Raw genomic sequence first — 12,130 nt, 5'->3', positions numbered from 1 at the left:
CGCTCTGTGTAATTTGGCCCCTCTCGTTCCAATGCTGTTAAAGGCTCAATTTGAGTGGCTCATTTGAAAACGTGGACTGTCAGCTCCCCCCAAACTCTCCCCCCCCTACTCGCAAACCATTTGAATGTGACTCCTGTCGTCAGTCTCGTTAATGCAAAGTGGTGTAGTACAGGCAGGCTGCTTCTGGCAGCCTTTGATTGCTGGGGATTACATGGTGCTCATTATGTTCGACCCCAACATGTATAATTCCTACAGATCCCCACTTTCATTCTCTCTCATAGACAATCACTGTAATGAGATTAGCACAAGCACACAGCCAGCCACTCACTGTGTGTGTGTGTGTGTGTCGGCTGTCTGTCGTGGCCTGTTAGTGCTAAGGCAATTACCTTCTCCTTCCTCTCTCTACGTTCACAGCATCTCAAGCAAGTCAACTGATACCTCCTCCACTCACCTGAATCACTCCTTCGCTCGCCCTCACTCTCACCATCGCTCTCTCTTGCTCGCCTTTTTGTAAGACAAAAAGGGATAGTTTTTTTGAGCTAAGTCAACCATTGAGCAACAGCTGCAGTTCATTGTAGTCAAAACTACCACATAAAGCTCACCCGTGCTCTAAAACATGGCTGCGTATAACTTTGTAGCTTTAGTACTCTGATAAATGCTCAAAAATTGTCCAAATTGAAAATTACTCAAACTATCCACGTGTGAACAAAGTCTGTGTCCCTCTTGAACCATTCATAGTTATTCATCTTTATACGAGCTCTTTACCTAAGAACTATATTATAACTCAGTCCCTCAGAACCCTTAGCAGTAATGATGAGTGGGAGGAGGTTTATTTATATTCATAGGTAGGCAGTGAGATCGTGTCTTACTGTTTTGTTTCTAGACCTGGAATAATAAAGTATTTACTTTAACACGTGCAAACTGTTTCTGAAAAACTGCTCTCTCGTGTGTGTGTGTGTGTGTGTGTTAGCTGAGACAGCTGTTAGTCCTAATGAGTGTCAGTCATAGCAGTGTGTGTGCTGATTGAGGCCCTCTCAGGGAACCCAGTGTTGCAGTAGACTGTTTGTGTGTGTACTGTCAGCTGTAGGGAGACGCTTGGCTGCCCTGCACCCAACAAGATGAATGAGGCCCACACACAGCCTGGCAGGAGGCCTCCCTGTGAAGGCACAGTCGTACGCACGCGCGCGCACACAAACTCATGTCCCCTGGCCCTGGAACTCCCTACAACCGCTTTGTCCCGCCACACACACACGTCATGTGGAGCCATGAGTTATGAGCTGCTGAGTGACACCACAGAGGGGCTTTCCCTTAGGGAGCTCCTGTCGTACACACTGACAGCAGGGGGTTAGAAATGCTGCAATCTGTTTCAGAAGGGACAAATATGTGACAAACAAAATGCCTGATTAGTTTGACTATCAAGAGTAGCTGTTGGTCATATCACTGCTACCAAATACCAAGCCCCTCATTTGGACACATATTGTACTATTTGCAGAATTATACTTTATACTTTAATTATACTTTAAAATGCCAATTGTAATCATTGGTTAAATCGCAGAGGGTTGTCTTAGGATGTTTGGATTAGATGTTTCTTCCCACAGTATCTGTCTCTTGTTCAGAGGTTTGTCTTGTCTGAATTGGCTCCGCAGTGTGACTGAAGAAGAATATAATGGCCTAGCTGTTAAGCCTAGCGGTTAAGAGCGTTGGGCCAATAACAGAAAGGTCGCTGGTTCAAATCCCCGAGCCGACTAGGAAAACTCTGTGCCGTTGAGCAAGGTGCTTAACCATAATTGCTCCTGTCAGTCGTTCTGGATAAGAGTGTATGCTAAATGACTAAAATGAACAGTTGAAGTCAGAAGTTTACATAAACCTTAGCCAAATACATTTCAACTTTTCACAATTCCTGACATTTAATCCGAGTAAAGATTCTCTGTTTTAGGTCAGCTAGGATCACCACTTTATTTGAAGAATGTGAAATGTCAGATTAATAGTAGAGAGAATTATTTATTTCAGCTTTTATTTCTTGCATCACATTCTCAGTGGGTCAGAAGTGTACATACACTCAATTAGTATTTGGTAGCATTGCCATTAAATTGTTTAACTTGGGTCAAACGTTTCTGGTAGACTTCCACAAGTTTCCCACAATAAGTTGGGTGAATGTTGGCCCATTCCTCCTGACAGAGCTGGTGTAACTGATTCAGGTTTGTAGGCCTCCTTGCTTGCACACACTTTTTCAGTTCTGCCCACAAATTTTCTATAGGATTGCGGTCAGGGCTTTTTGATGGCCACTCCAATACCTTGACTTTGTTGTCCTTAAACCATTTTGCCACAACTTTGGAAGTATGCTTGGGGGTCATTGTCCATTTGGAAGACCCATTTGCGACCAAGCTTTAACTTCCTGACTGATGTCTTGAGATGTTGCTTCAATATATCCACATAATTTTCCTGCCTGATGATGCCATCTATTTTGTGAAGTGCGCCAATCCCTTCTGCAGCAAAGCACCCCCACAACATGGTGCTGCCACCCCCGTGCTTCACGGTTGGGATGGTGTTCTTCGACCTGCAAGCCTTCCCCCTTTTTCTCCAAACATAACGATGGTCTTTATGGCCAAACAGTTCTATTTTTGTTTCATCAGACCAGAGGACATTTCTCCAAAAAGTACAATCTTTCTCCCCACGTGCAGTTACAAACCGTAGTCTGGGGTTTTTATGGCGGTATTGGAGCAGTGGCTTCTTCCTTGCTGAGCGGCCTTTCAGGTTATGTCGATATAGGACTCGTTTTACTGTGGATATAGATACTTTTGTACCTGTTTCCTCCAGCATCTTCACAAGGTCCTTTGCTGTTGTTCTGGGACTGATTTGCCCTTTTCGCACCAAAGTACGTACATCTCTTGGAGACAGAATGCGTCTCCTTCCTGATCGGTATGATGGCTGCATGGTCCCATGGTGTTTATACTTGCGTACTATTGTTTGTACAGATGAACGTGGTACCTTCAGGCGTTTGGCTCATCCTTGGGAGTAATTTCCAGACTTCCAGATCTTTGGATTTTCTTTGGATTGTCCCATGTTGTCAAGCAAAGAGGCACTGAGTTTGAAGGTAGGCCCTGAAATACATCCACAGGTACGCCTCCAATTGACTCAAATTATGTTAATTAGCCTATCAGAAGCTTCTAAAGCCATGACATAATTTTCTGGAATTTTCCAAGCTGTTTCAAGGCACAGTCAACTTAGTGTATATAAATTTCTGACTCACTGGAATTGTGATACAGTGAATTATAAGTGAAATAATCTGTCTGTAAACAATTGTTGGAAAAATTACTTGTCATGCACAAAGTAGATGTCCTAACCGAATTGCCAAAACTATAGCTTGTTAACAAGAAATTTGTGGAATGGTTGAAAAACGAGTTTTAATGACTCCAACCTAAGTGTATGTCAACTTCCGACTTCAACTGTAAATGTAACAATTGAATGTTTTCCTATAACATGTCCTCTTGACAGAGCAGCACAGTGTAATGTTGCAGGGGAGCATCAGTGTAAAGGGTTTAATAGATAGAGAGCTTTGGGAAGGAGTAGCTCATTTGCAGTGTCTTCAGACGCAATTATAGCTAATGCGCAGTGACAGAGCATGGTGGCAGTCAAAAGCACAGCATATTCAGCCTCTAAGTCCCCCCTCCTTATAATTGTGAAATAATTGAACGTGTGCCCCAAATGGCACCCTATTCGCTGTGTAGTGCACTATTTTTGACCAGGATCCACATAGCTCTGGTCAACAGCAGTGCACTGTATAGGGAACAGGGTGCCTTTTGGGACATGACCAATGTACATGAGCTAACACGTAAAGTGCAGATGAGAAGTGGCAGCAGACTTGCTTTACCAACGGGATGCCATGTCGCGTTTGTCTCTCGCTTCTGTTCCGAGGCGTTTGATCACAGGCAGGCATCTGTGTGTGTGTCTGTGTGTGCGTGCATGTGTCTGTGTCTGTCTAACACAGCGCTTCAGAGGAATATGCCAACATAAATCTGATTCTATAGTCACTGTGAATGTTCGTCTCAGTGCAATTTAAACATAATGTCACGTTGGAAAAAATATAGAGAACAGGTTCTATTTGACAGGCTAGAATCTTCTATAAATATGATATGCATAGAAACGGGGAGGAAATGTTTGATCGTTATGATACTCAAACAAAGAAATGACACCGAATTATTTTATTTTATGTACGCCAAATATATGTTCAGGATATTTGCTGAAAAATGCTGTGTATTATTTGTAATGCAGAATCTACACTCACATTAATGATAGCTAAGGATGTAGAAGATCATGTCCAGGGTTAATAGGTGGACGTCTCTCATTAGCCTTTAACAAAGACTGGCCCCGTCACTGATACCTCTGGGCCTTCTCCTTCCCTCCTACCCCCTTCTCCCCTTTTCCTAATGAGCCTTGACCCTGCTTGTCAGTCGGCTCAGGAGAGACTTTCAGAATACCTCCCAAGTTATACTTTAATAACGTAACCTTACCTTACGATGTCAAAAAGTGCATTGGACTGGTTAGCTATTTCCTATATAGTGTACTACTTTTGACCTGAGCACTATGAGCCTGGGTCAAAAGTAGTACACTATATAGGGGATAGGGTGCCATTTGGGATTTAAAATTGCCCATGAGCGAGCCGCTCCCCCCCCCCCCCCCCCCCCCCCCGGTGGCTATATACGTACAGTTGGCCAGGGCCCCACATCTTTAATACGGCAGAGTTTAGCCCCTTAATTAAACCGTAATATAATGTCAATTTAAATTAAAGATGGCTAGGAGTTAGCCAGTGAGTGAGGCTAAGGTGGTGCTGCATGGGGCTTTTCTGCTGCTAATCTTAATCAGAACGAACAGAGCGCCAAATCGAATCCTCCTGGCTCCTTCAGTAGAGAGAGGGAGAGAGAGAGGGGGGTTGGAAGAAAAAGATGACAGTGATGTGTGAAATGAATAAGAAATCTTAAATGAGTCCATTAAAGGAATGGTCCTGACCTCAGCGACGTGTGAGAGCGACGCGCTACATCACGCCTGGCTCCCGCCTGGGAAGTTGTGCTGAGGTGAGCACTTTTGGGCCAACCTCTACTGACCCTCAGAGACTATGGTGACTTTCAAGACACTCACCCCCCCCCCCCCCCCCCCCCCCCAGGCTAAGCACTGAGCACGTCCTCAGGCTACTGATGTCAGAACATGCCCTCTACACTGTCACTCTGCTCCAGTAGCTGTGGCTCACAGATCCCCCCCCCCACCAACCAGCCTCCCCAGTGCCGGAGGCAGGCGTACCCAGTGACGGCACACTGAGAGGCAACCACAGGGCTGGGGAGAGGAGCTCCACTCTGGAACTGCCTGATTGTTACACCCCCGCTGGTAGATTATTAAAAATAGCCTTAACCTCCCTCCTCACGGTTTATATCACTCTCATTTATGAATGACTGTGTGACGGCAGGGAGATGACTCTCCCTACAGGCTGAATGACTTCACTTGAATCACACATGATGAGTCTTAGAAGAAAAGTAACACACCTTTTAAAGATCCACATAAAGTGAAACCGCACCACTGGTCGCCCCAGCGGGTTAGTTATTAGTTAAATAAACGGTGTTTGTTGTTTGAATGAACGCCTTTGATGTTGTAATATCGCAAACGGATGTGGTAGTTTCACTGCTACGAATTCCAGCTTTAATAGACTCCATTTTCCTGTTGTTTGTCAGCAGTGTTTTGATGTGATCTCTTTGAGATACTTTTTAGTTTGTTTTTGATTTGATACGCAAAATGGCCAGAAGTATGTGGACACCTGCTCGTCAAAGATCTCATTCCAAAATCATGGGATTAATATAGAGTTTTCCCTCCCTTTGCTACTATAACATCATCCACTCTTCTGGGAAGGCTTTCTAGTAGATGTTGGAACATTGCTGCAGGGATTTGCTTCCATTCAGCCACAAACATTATTGAGGTTGGGCACTGATGTTGGGCTAGGCCTGGCTCGCAATCGGTGTTCCAATACATCCCAAAGGTGTTCGATGGGGTTTAGGTAAGGGTTCTGTGCAGTCCAGTCAAATTCTTCCACGCTGATCTCAACAACTATTTCTGTATGGACCTCGCTTTATGCACAGGGACATTGTCATGCTAAAACAGGAAAGGGCCTTCCCAAAACTGTTGCCACAAAGTTGGAAGCACAGAATCGTCTAGAATATCATTGTGTGCTATAGTGTTCAAATTTCCCTTCACTGGAACTAAGGGGCCTAGCCCGAATTGTGAAAAGCAGCCCCAGACCATTATTCCTCCTCCACCAAACTTTACAGTTGGTACTATGCATTTGGGCAGGTCGCGTTCTCCTGGCATCCGCCATACCCAGATTCATCCGTCGGACTGCCAGATGGTGAAGCGGGATTCATCACTCCAGAGAACGTGTTTCTACTGCTCCAGAGTCCAATGGCAACGAGCTTTACACCACTCCAGCCGACGCTTGGCATTGTTCATGGTGATCTTATGCTTGTGTGCGGCTGCTCAGCCATGGAAACCCATTTCATGAAGCTCCTGGAGGACAGTTATTGTGCTGACGTTGCTTCCAGAGGTCGTTTGGAACTCCGTACTTAGTGTTGCAAATGAGCACAGACAATTTTTACCGCGCTTCAGCTCTCGACAGGCCCATTCTGTGAGCTTGAAAGTCACTGAGCTCTTCAGTAAGGCCATTCTATTGCAACTGAGGACAGATTATTTTTACCGCGCTACACGCTTCAGCACTTGGCGGGTCCATTCTGTGAGCTTGTGTGGCCTACCACTTCACAGCTGAACCGTTGTTGCTCCTAGATGTTTCCACTTTACAATAACAGCACTTACAGTTGACCGGGCAGCTCTAGCATGGCAGATATTTGACAAAGTGACTTGTTGTAAAGGTGGCATCCTATGAGACTGCTTCGTTAAAAGTCATTGAGCTTTTCAGTAAGGCCATTCTATTGCCAATGTTTGTCTATGGAGATTGCATGGCTGTTTGCTTGATTTTATACACCTGTCAGCAACCGGTGTGGCTAAAATAGCCGAATCCAGTCATTTGAAGTGTCCACATACTTTTGTAGTGTAGATTTGATGGCTTTAAGAGATTTTAACAATGATCATTCTGTTTTTTTTGTGTGTGTGTGTCTCTCCAGCACGGTGACGTCAGCTGTGTTCACAGTGGGGGACAACGTGGTGTCGGGGAGTGACGATCGCACCGTCAAGGTGTGGGACTTGAAGAACATGAGGTCGCCCATAGCAACCATCCGCACGGACTCTGCTGTTAACAGGTAGGAGAGACATTTAATTGTATGTGAAGAGCTGAAAAAAGACCAAGAGATCATACAATTCAGAACATTTCATGGTCATGTTTTCCAAAATGTTTGTTTTAGTTTGAACTCAAGCACAGTTCAGATTGATAGTTTAGGTGTAGTGGTTGAGTGACAGCTCCACCTGTACATATAGTTATTAATAGCGTTGTCAAGAACACATCAAGTCAAGCTTTATTCCCTTCTCTTGTCTAACACGCCATACTCTCCGTCTGAACTCCTTCCAGGATAAGTGTCTCAGCCAACCAAAGAATCATCGCTCTCCCACACGACAATCGGCAAGTCAGGCTGTTTGACATGACTGGAGTAAGACTGGCACGACTACCACGCAGCAACAGACAGGTAGGTGCTGAGGGAAGAGAGCGGGAGGGAAGGAGGAAAGATTCTCCATCTATCCTTCTGTCACACAGATAGTCCCTTCCTGAGAGGGGGAGGGAGGGAGAAACAATGGGAGCAAGATGAGGAGGAAAGATCTTTCTGTCACACAGACAGCCCCTTCTGAGAGGTAGAGAGTGGGAGGAGGAAAGATTCTCCATCCCATTTCCACACATAGTCACTTCCTGCAGGCTGAGTGCTGACACTGCCTCAGTGTCTATAGCCATTATCACTGCTGATGTGGAAATGTACTGCTGCGTACCAGCGAGGTCAAAGGGTTGTTGTTGGGGGTTCTAACTTGTGTGGGTTGTGTGTAGCTGTGTGATACTGTACACAACTCCATTGAAGTCTGTTTGAGCTTTGTTATCCATGTTGTGTGGTCTTTGAGGTTTTTCTGTGTTGGTATGTGCCTGTGTATTCCAGGGTCATCGACGCATGGTGTGCTGCTCGGTGTGGAACGAGGAGAATGCGTCATGTAACCTGTTCACCTGTGGCTTCGACCGGCAAGCCATCGGATGGAACATAAACATCCCAGCTCTGCTGCAGGAGAAGTGATGCAGGACAAGTGACACACACACTGCACATACACGGGCGTGCAGACACACACACACACACTACACGCATACCACTGTATTTGATGTATATTATCTCCATCCACTTTGCATGGACTGAGTTTTTGTGTGTTTTAATGGAGAGGACAAAGTCATATTTTAAACCCATCTATATATGTAAAAATATATTTGGTTGACTCCAGAAAACACTACTTCTATGGTGTTGTTTACTGCTGATGAACATGAATGGGTGAATAGCAAGCCCTAGTTGATCTTGCATGCACTCAAACTCCCGTCAATGTATTTGTAAAACTGTCTGAAGAACGATAGGAGAGGCAATACATTTGTACCATGCGTATCATATGGTGGCCTGGTCTAACCCAGATGGATGATCTTTGCACTGAGTGGGTAATCTTGGCTGTTTTCACCCTCTTTGGCCTGCATGATCAAGGGCTAGGAGTTTACTATACTGTATCATCTAGAGACCTACACATTTGACCTACTGAGTTGTTTTGAGTCAGTCACATTTTACACTGTCCATTGTATAGATTTCCTTTTAAAAACACATTTAAACAATTGTTTGCCATGCTGTTAGGATACATCTGCCTTGTTCTTTCTATACTGTGTAGTACTCAATATGACTATGTGGGTGTACTGTAGATTTGACAATAGGGAACCTGCAATGATGTTTTTTTGCAAGAAAATGCATTCATGCATGCAGCAGCAATGGGGCTTGTTCAATATCATATTTCACATTTCCTCCATGGGTCACAATGTGCTGATATGGTTACTGGTCACCTGCTTAGATAAATATGCTTGACTGATATTGATGTTTGCTGTACATAGATCTCAATGAAAATGATAGATGATCAGCTTGAAGTGTGTAGTCCCCCTGGCCAGTACACTGTTTACTGTATTGCATGGGCTAATCTAATGTTGAATATGTGATCATAACATCCTCCAATAGCAAAGCCACAAAAGAGCTCAATAAAATGATTTGGTTAATTATCACCATGGTTACTCGGGAAATTGGCTGAGGCGCGTCATGATGATGTATAGTTTGGATGATTAGGGCCAGGAGTTTTTCCTGACTCGTTACCTGACCACGAAGAAATTAAACCGTAGTTATAGGATACACAGTGCCTTCAGAAAGTATTCACACCCCTTGACTTTTTCCACATTTTGTTGTTAAAGCGGGATAAAAATGTATTTATTTGGCAACGATCTACACAAAATACTCTGTCGAAGTGGAAGAAAAATATATATATATTTTTTATCTTTGGAAAATAAACACTAACATATCTTGATTAGATAACTATTCAACCCCCCGAGTCAATACATGTTAGAATAATTTTTGAATATTATGGGTATGTCTCTTAAGAGCTTTGCACACCTGGATTGTACAATATTTGCCCATTATTCTTATTTTGTTTTGTTGATCTCTGTCAAGTTGGTTGTTGATCATTGCTAGACAGCCATTATCAAGTCTTGCCATAGATTTTTAAGTCGAAACTATAACTAGGCCAATCGAACATTCAACATCGTCTTGGTAAGCAATGCCAGTGTATATTTGGCCTTGTGTTTTAGGTTATTGCCCTACTGAAATGTTAATTTGTCTCCCAGTGTCTGTTGGAAAGCAGACTGAACAAAGTTTTCCTCTAGGATTTTTCCTGTGCTTATCTCTATTCGGTTTCTTTTCATTCCTAAAAACTCCCTAGTCCTTGTCGATGACAAGCATACCCATAACATGATGCAGCCACCACCGTGCTTGAAAATATGAGTGGTACTCTGTGATGTGTTGTGTTGGATTTGCCCCTACCGAAACGCTTTGTATTCAGGACAAAAATTTCATTTCTTTGCCACATTTTTTGCAGTATTACTTTACTGCCTTATTACAAACAGGATGCATGTTTGGGAATATTTTTGTTGTGTACAGGCTTCCTTCTTTTCACCCTGTCATTTAGGTTAGTATTGTGGAGTAACTACAATGTTGTTGATCCATCCTCAGTGTTCTCCTATCACAGCCATTAAACTCTAACTGTTTTAAAATCACCATTGGCCTTCCTCTGCGGCAACTGAGTTAGGAAGGAGGCCTTTATCTTTTTAGTGACTGGGTTTATTGATATACGATCCAAAGTGTAATTAATAACTGCATTATGCTCAAAGGGATATTCAATGTCTGCTTATTTTATTTTTTATCTACCAAAAGGTGCCCTTTGCGAACCCTTGGAAAACCTCCCTGGTCTTTGTGGTTGAATCTGTGCCATAACAAAAGTGTTGAATACTTATTGACGCAAGACATTTAATTTTTAATTTGTAAACATTTCAAAAATAAATTCCACTTTGACATTATGGGGTATTGTTTGCAGATCAGTGACACAAAATCCCAATTTAACCAATTTTAAATTTGGGCTTGTAACACAACAAAATGTGGAAAAAGTCTAGGGTTGTGAATACTTTCAGAAGGCTCTGTATCTAGTTGCTGCTGTAGTTTTCCCTGGTCAGAAAAGTGTGTTAACACTGTTACAATACAACCCATCCTGAGTGACAACCATTCCTATCAAGTGCTCTTTGTATCGGCATAATGTATAACCCACCCACACTTGTTGTGAATCTGATCGCTCTTCAATAGGGTTTGTTTCGATGTTCTGCATGTGCTGTACAATAGTTAGCAACTCTGCTCATGGTTGTATGAGATGAAATGTCACCAAGTGGCTTTGTTGCTGTGTTGTGTGTGTGTGTCTGTCACTTTCTACTGTACCTCATCTGTTTGTCTGTGTATTGCGCATCAACATCACAGTTATACTGCTGTGATGTTTTCACAATAGATAATATAAAGAACTGCCTTTACAATAAGTTATAATTTACACATTCAAGATAAATTCAGTATGGATAAAAAAGTTTAACGTATAAGAATGTTGTACAATGTAGTTACACATTTGCATTAATCTTGTTACCAGCATCTGTCAGAATATCAAATTACATCTGCTAATAAAATAACTTGGGGATGTGTCCAAAATGGCCCCCTATTCCCTTCATGGTGAGCTACAGTACTTTTGATCAGAGCCCTATGGACTCTGGTCAAAAGTTGTGCACTAATATAGGGTGTAGGGTGCCATTTGGGATGTGCCCGTTCTGTTTTTAGCATATAGCTCAGATTTCTTCACCACTGTACTTTTTATTTTATTCAGGCAGTTTGTACGTCACTTTCACTGTATCAGAATCATCTTTAATCTTCAAAGAGGTATGGCTGGACAGAGAACCCTCATGTATGAATTATAACGAAGGGGAAAAAGGAATATGATTTTTTGTATTTTGAACTGTGGTATGAGATTGGGAAAAGTACCGGTAGATAGGCAAGGCACAGCGGCTTCATTGTAAGAAAATATATTCACCCTAAACCTCATTCTTTTATTATACATTTTGCACACTGTATTATCATTTTTCGGATAGATATATTCTGCACAGATGCTTGTCAAAATCCAATTAAAAGTATGATTCCTTTTCCATTCGTTGAAATGTTTTTTATTTTCATTATGAATCTAACTGAATAGTTTAATAATTATAACTCATAACTGAATTTATTTGACATAAATTGAATGCTAAATTAATTTGAAAGTTCATTGAATTAATTTAAATGATACATCTCAGATAATAATAGAATGAGTGAACATGTTGAGTGCCCTAGTTATAATACTTAGTGTGTTATAACACTAACTGATTTTGTGCTCAAGCTCACAATTTGTTTAAAAATACAGAAGTAGTTTTCCTTCCTAACACAGTTATTAATTGAGTGATGTTAGGTTGTCAACTTGATTCGTTACCTTTCTAAAGCAGAAAGGAGGCAGCAAAAATATACGAAGCTTACAGAAT

The 12,130-nt window shown here is 42.4% G+C and overlaps 1 protein-coding gene across 3 annotated transcripts in view; it reads left to right on the top strand.

The window, feature by feature from the left end:
- Positions 1 to 11,766, top strand: part of LOC109910000 (WD repeat-containing protein 37) — a 31,850-nt gene extending 20,084 nt beyond the window's left edge. For all 3 annotated transcript variants that reach the window (XM_031796397.1, XM_031796396.1, XM_031796398.1), the window contains 3 exons: positions 7,158 to 7,292; positions 7,559 to 7,673; positions 8,130 to 11,766. In XM_031796397.1, coding sequence (XP_031652257.1) covers positions 7,158 to 7,292; positions 7,559 to 7,673; positions 8,130 to 8,261 — 382 coding nt within the window. In that variant the 3' untranslated portion in view covers positions 8,262 to 11,766. The remainder of the gene's footprint in view (positions 1 to 7,157; positions 7,293 to 7,558; positions 7,674 to 8,129) is intronic.
- Positions 11,767 to 12,130: the final 364 nt, after the last annotated feature.

This window comes from Oncorhynchus kisutch, linkage group LG18, assembly GCF_002021735.2.
Source record: "Oncorhynchus kisutch isolate 150728-3 linkage group LG18, Okis_V2, whole genome shotgun sequence".
NCBI lineage: Eukaryota > Metazoa > Chordata > Actinopteri > Salmoniformes > Salmonidae > Oncorhynchus > Oncorhynchus kisutch.
Note: the sequence above shows the minus strand (reverse complement) of the source record. Positions and strands in the feature narration are given on the sequence as shown.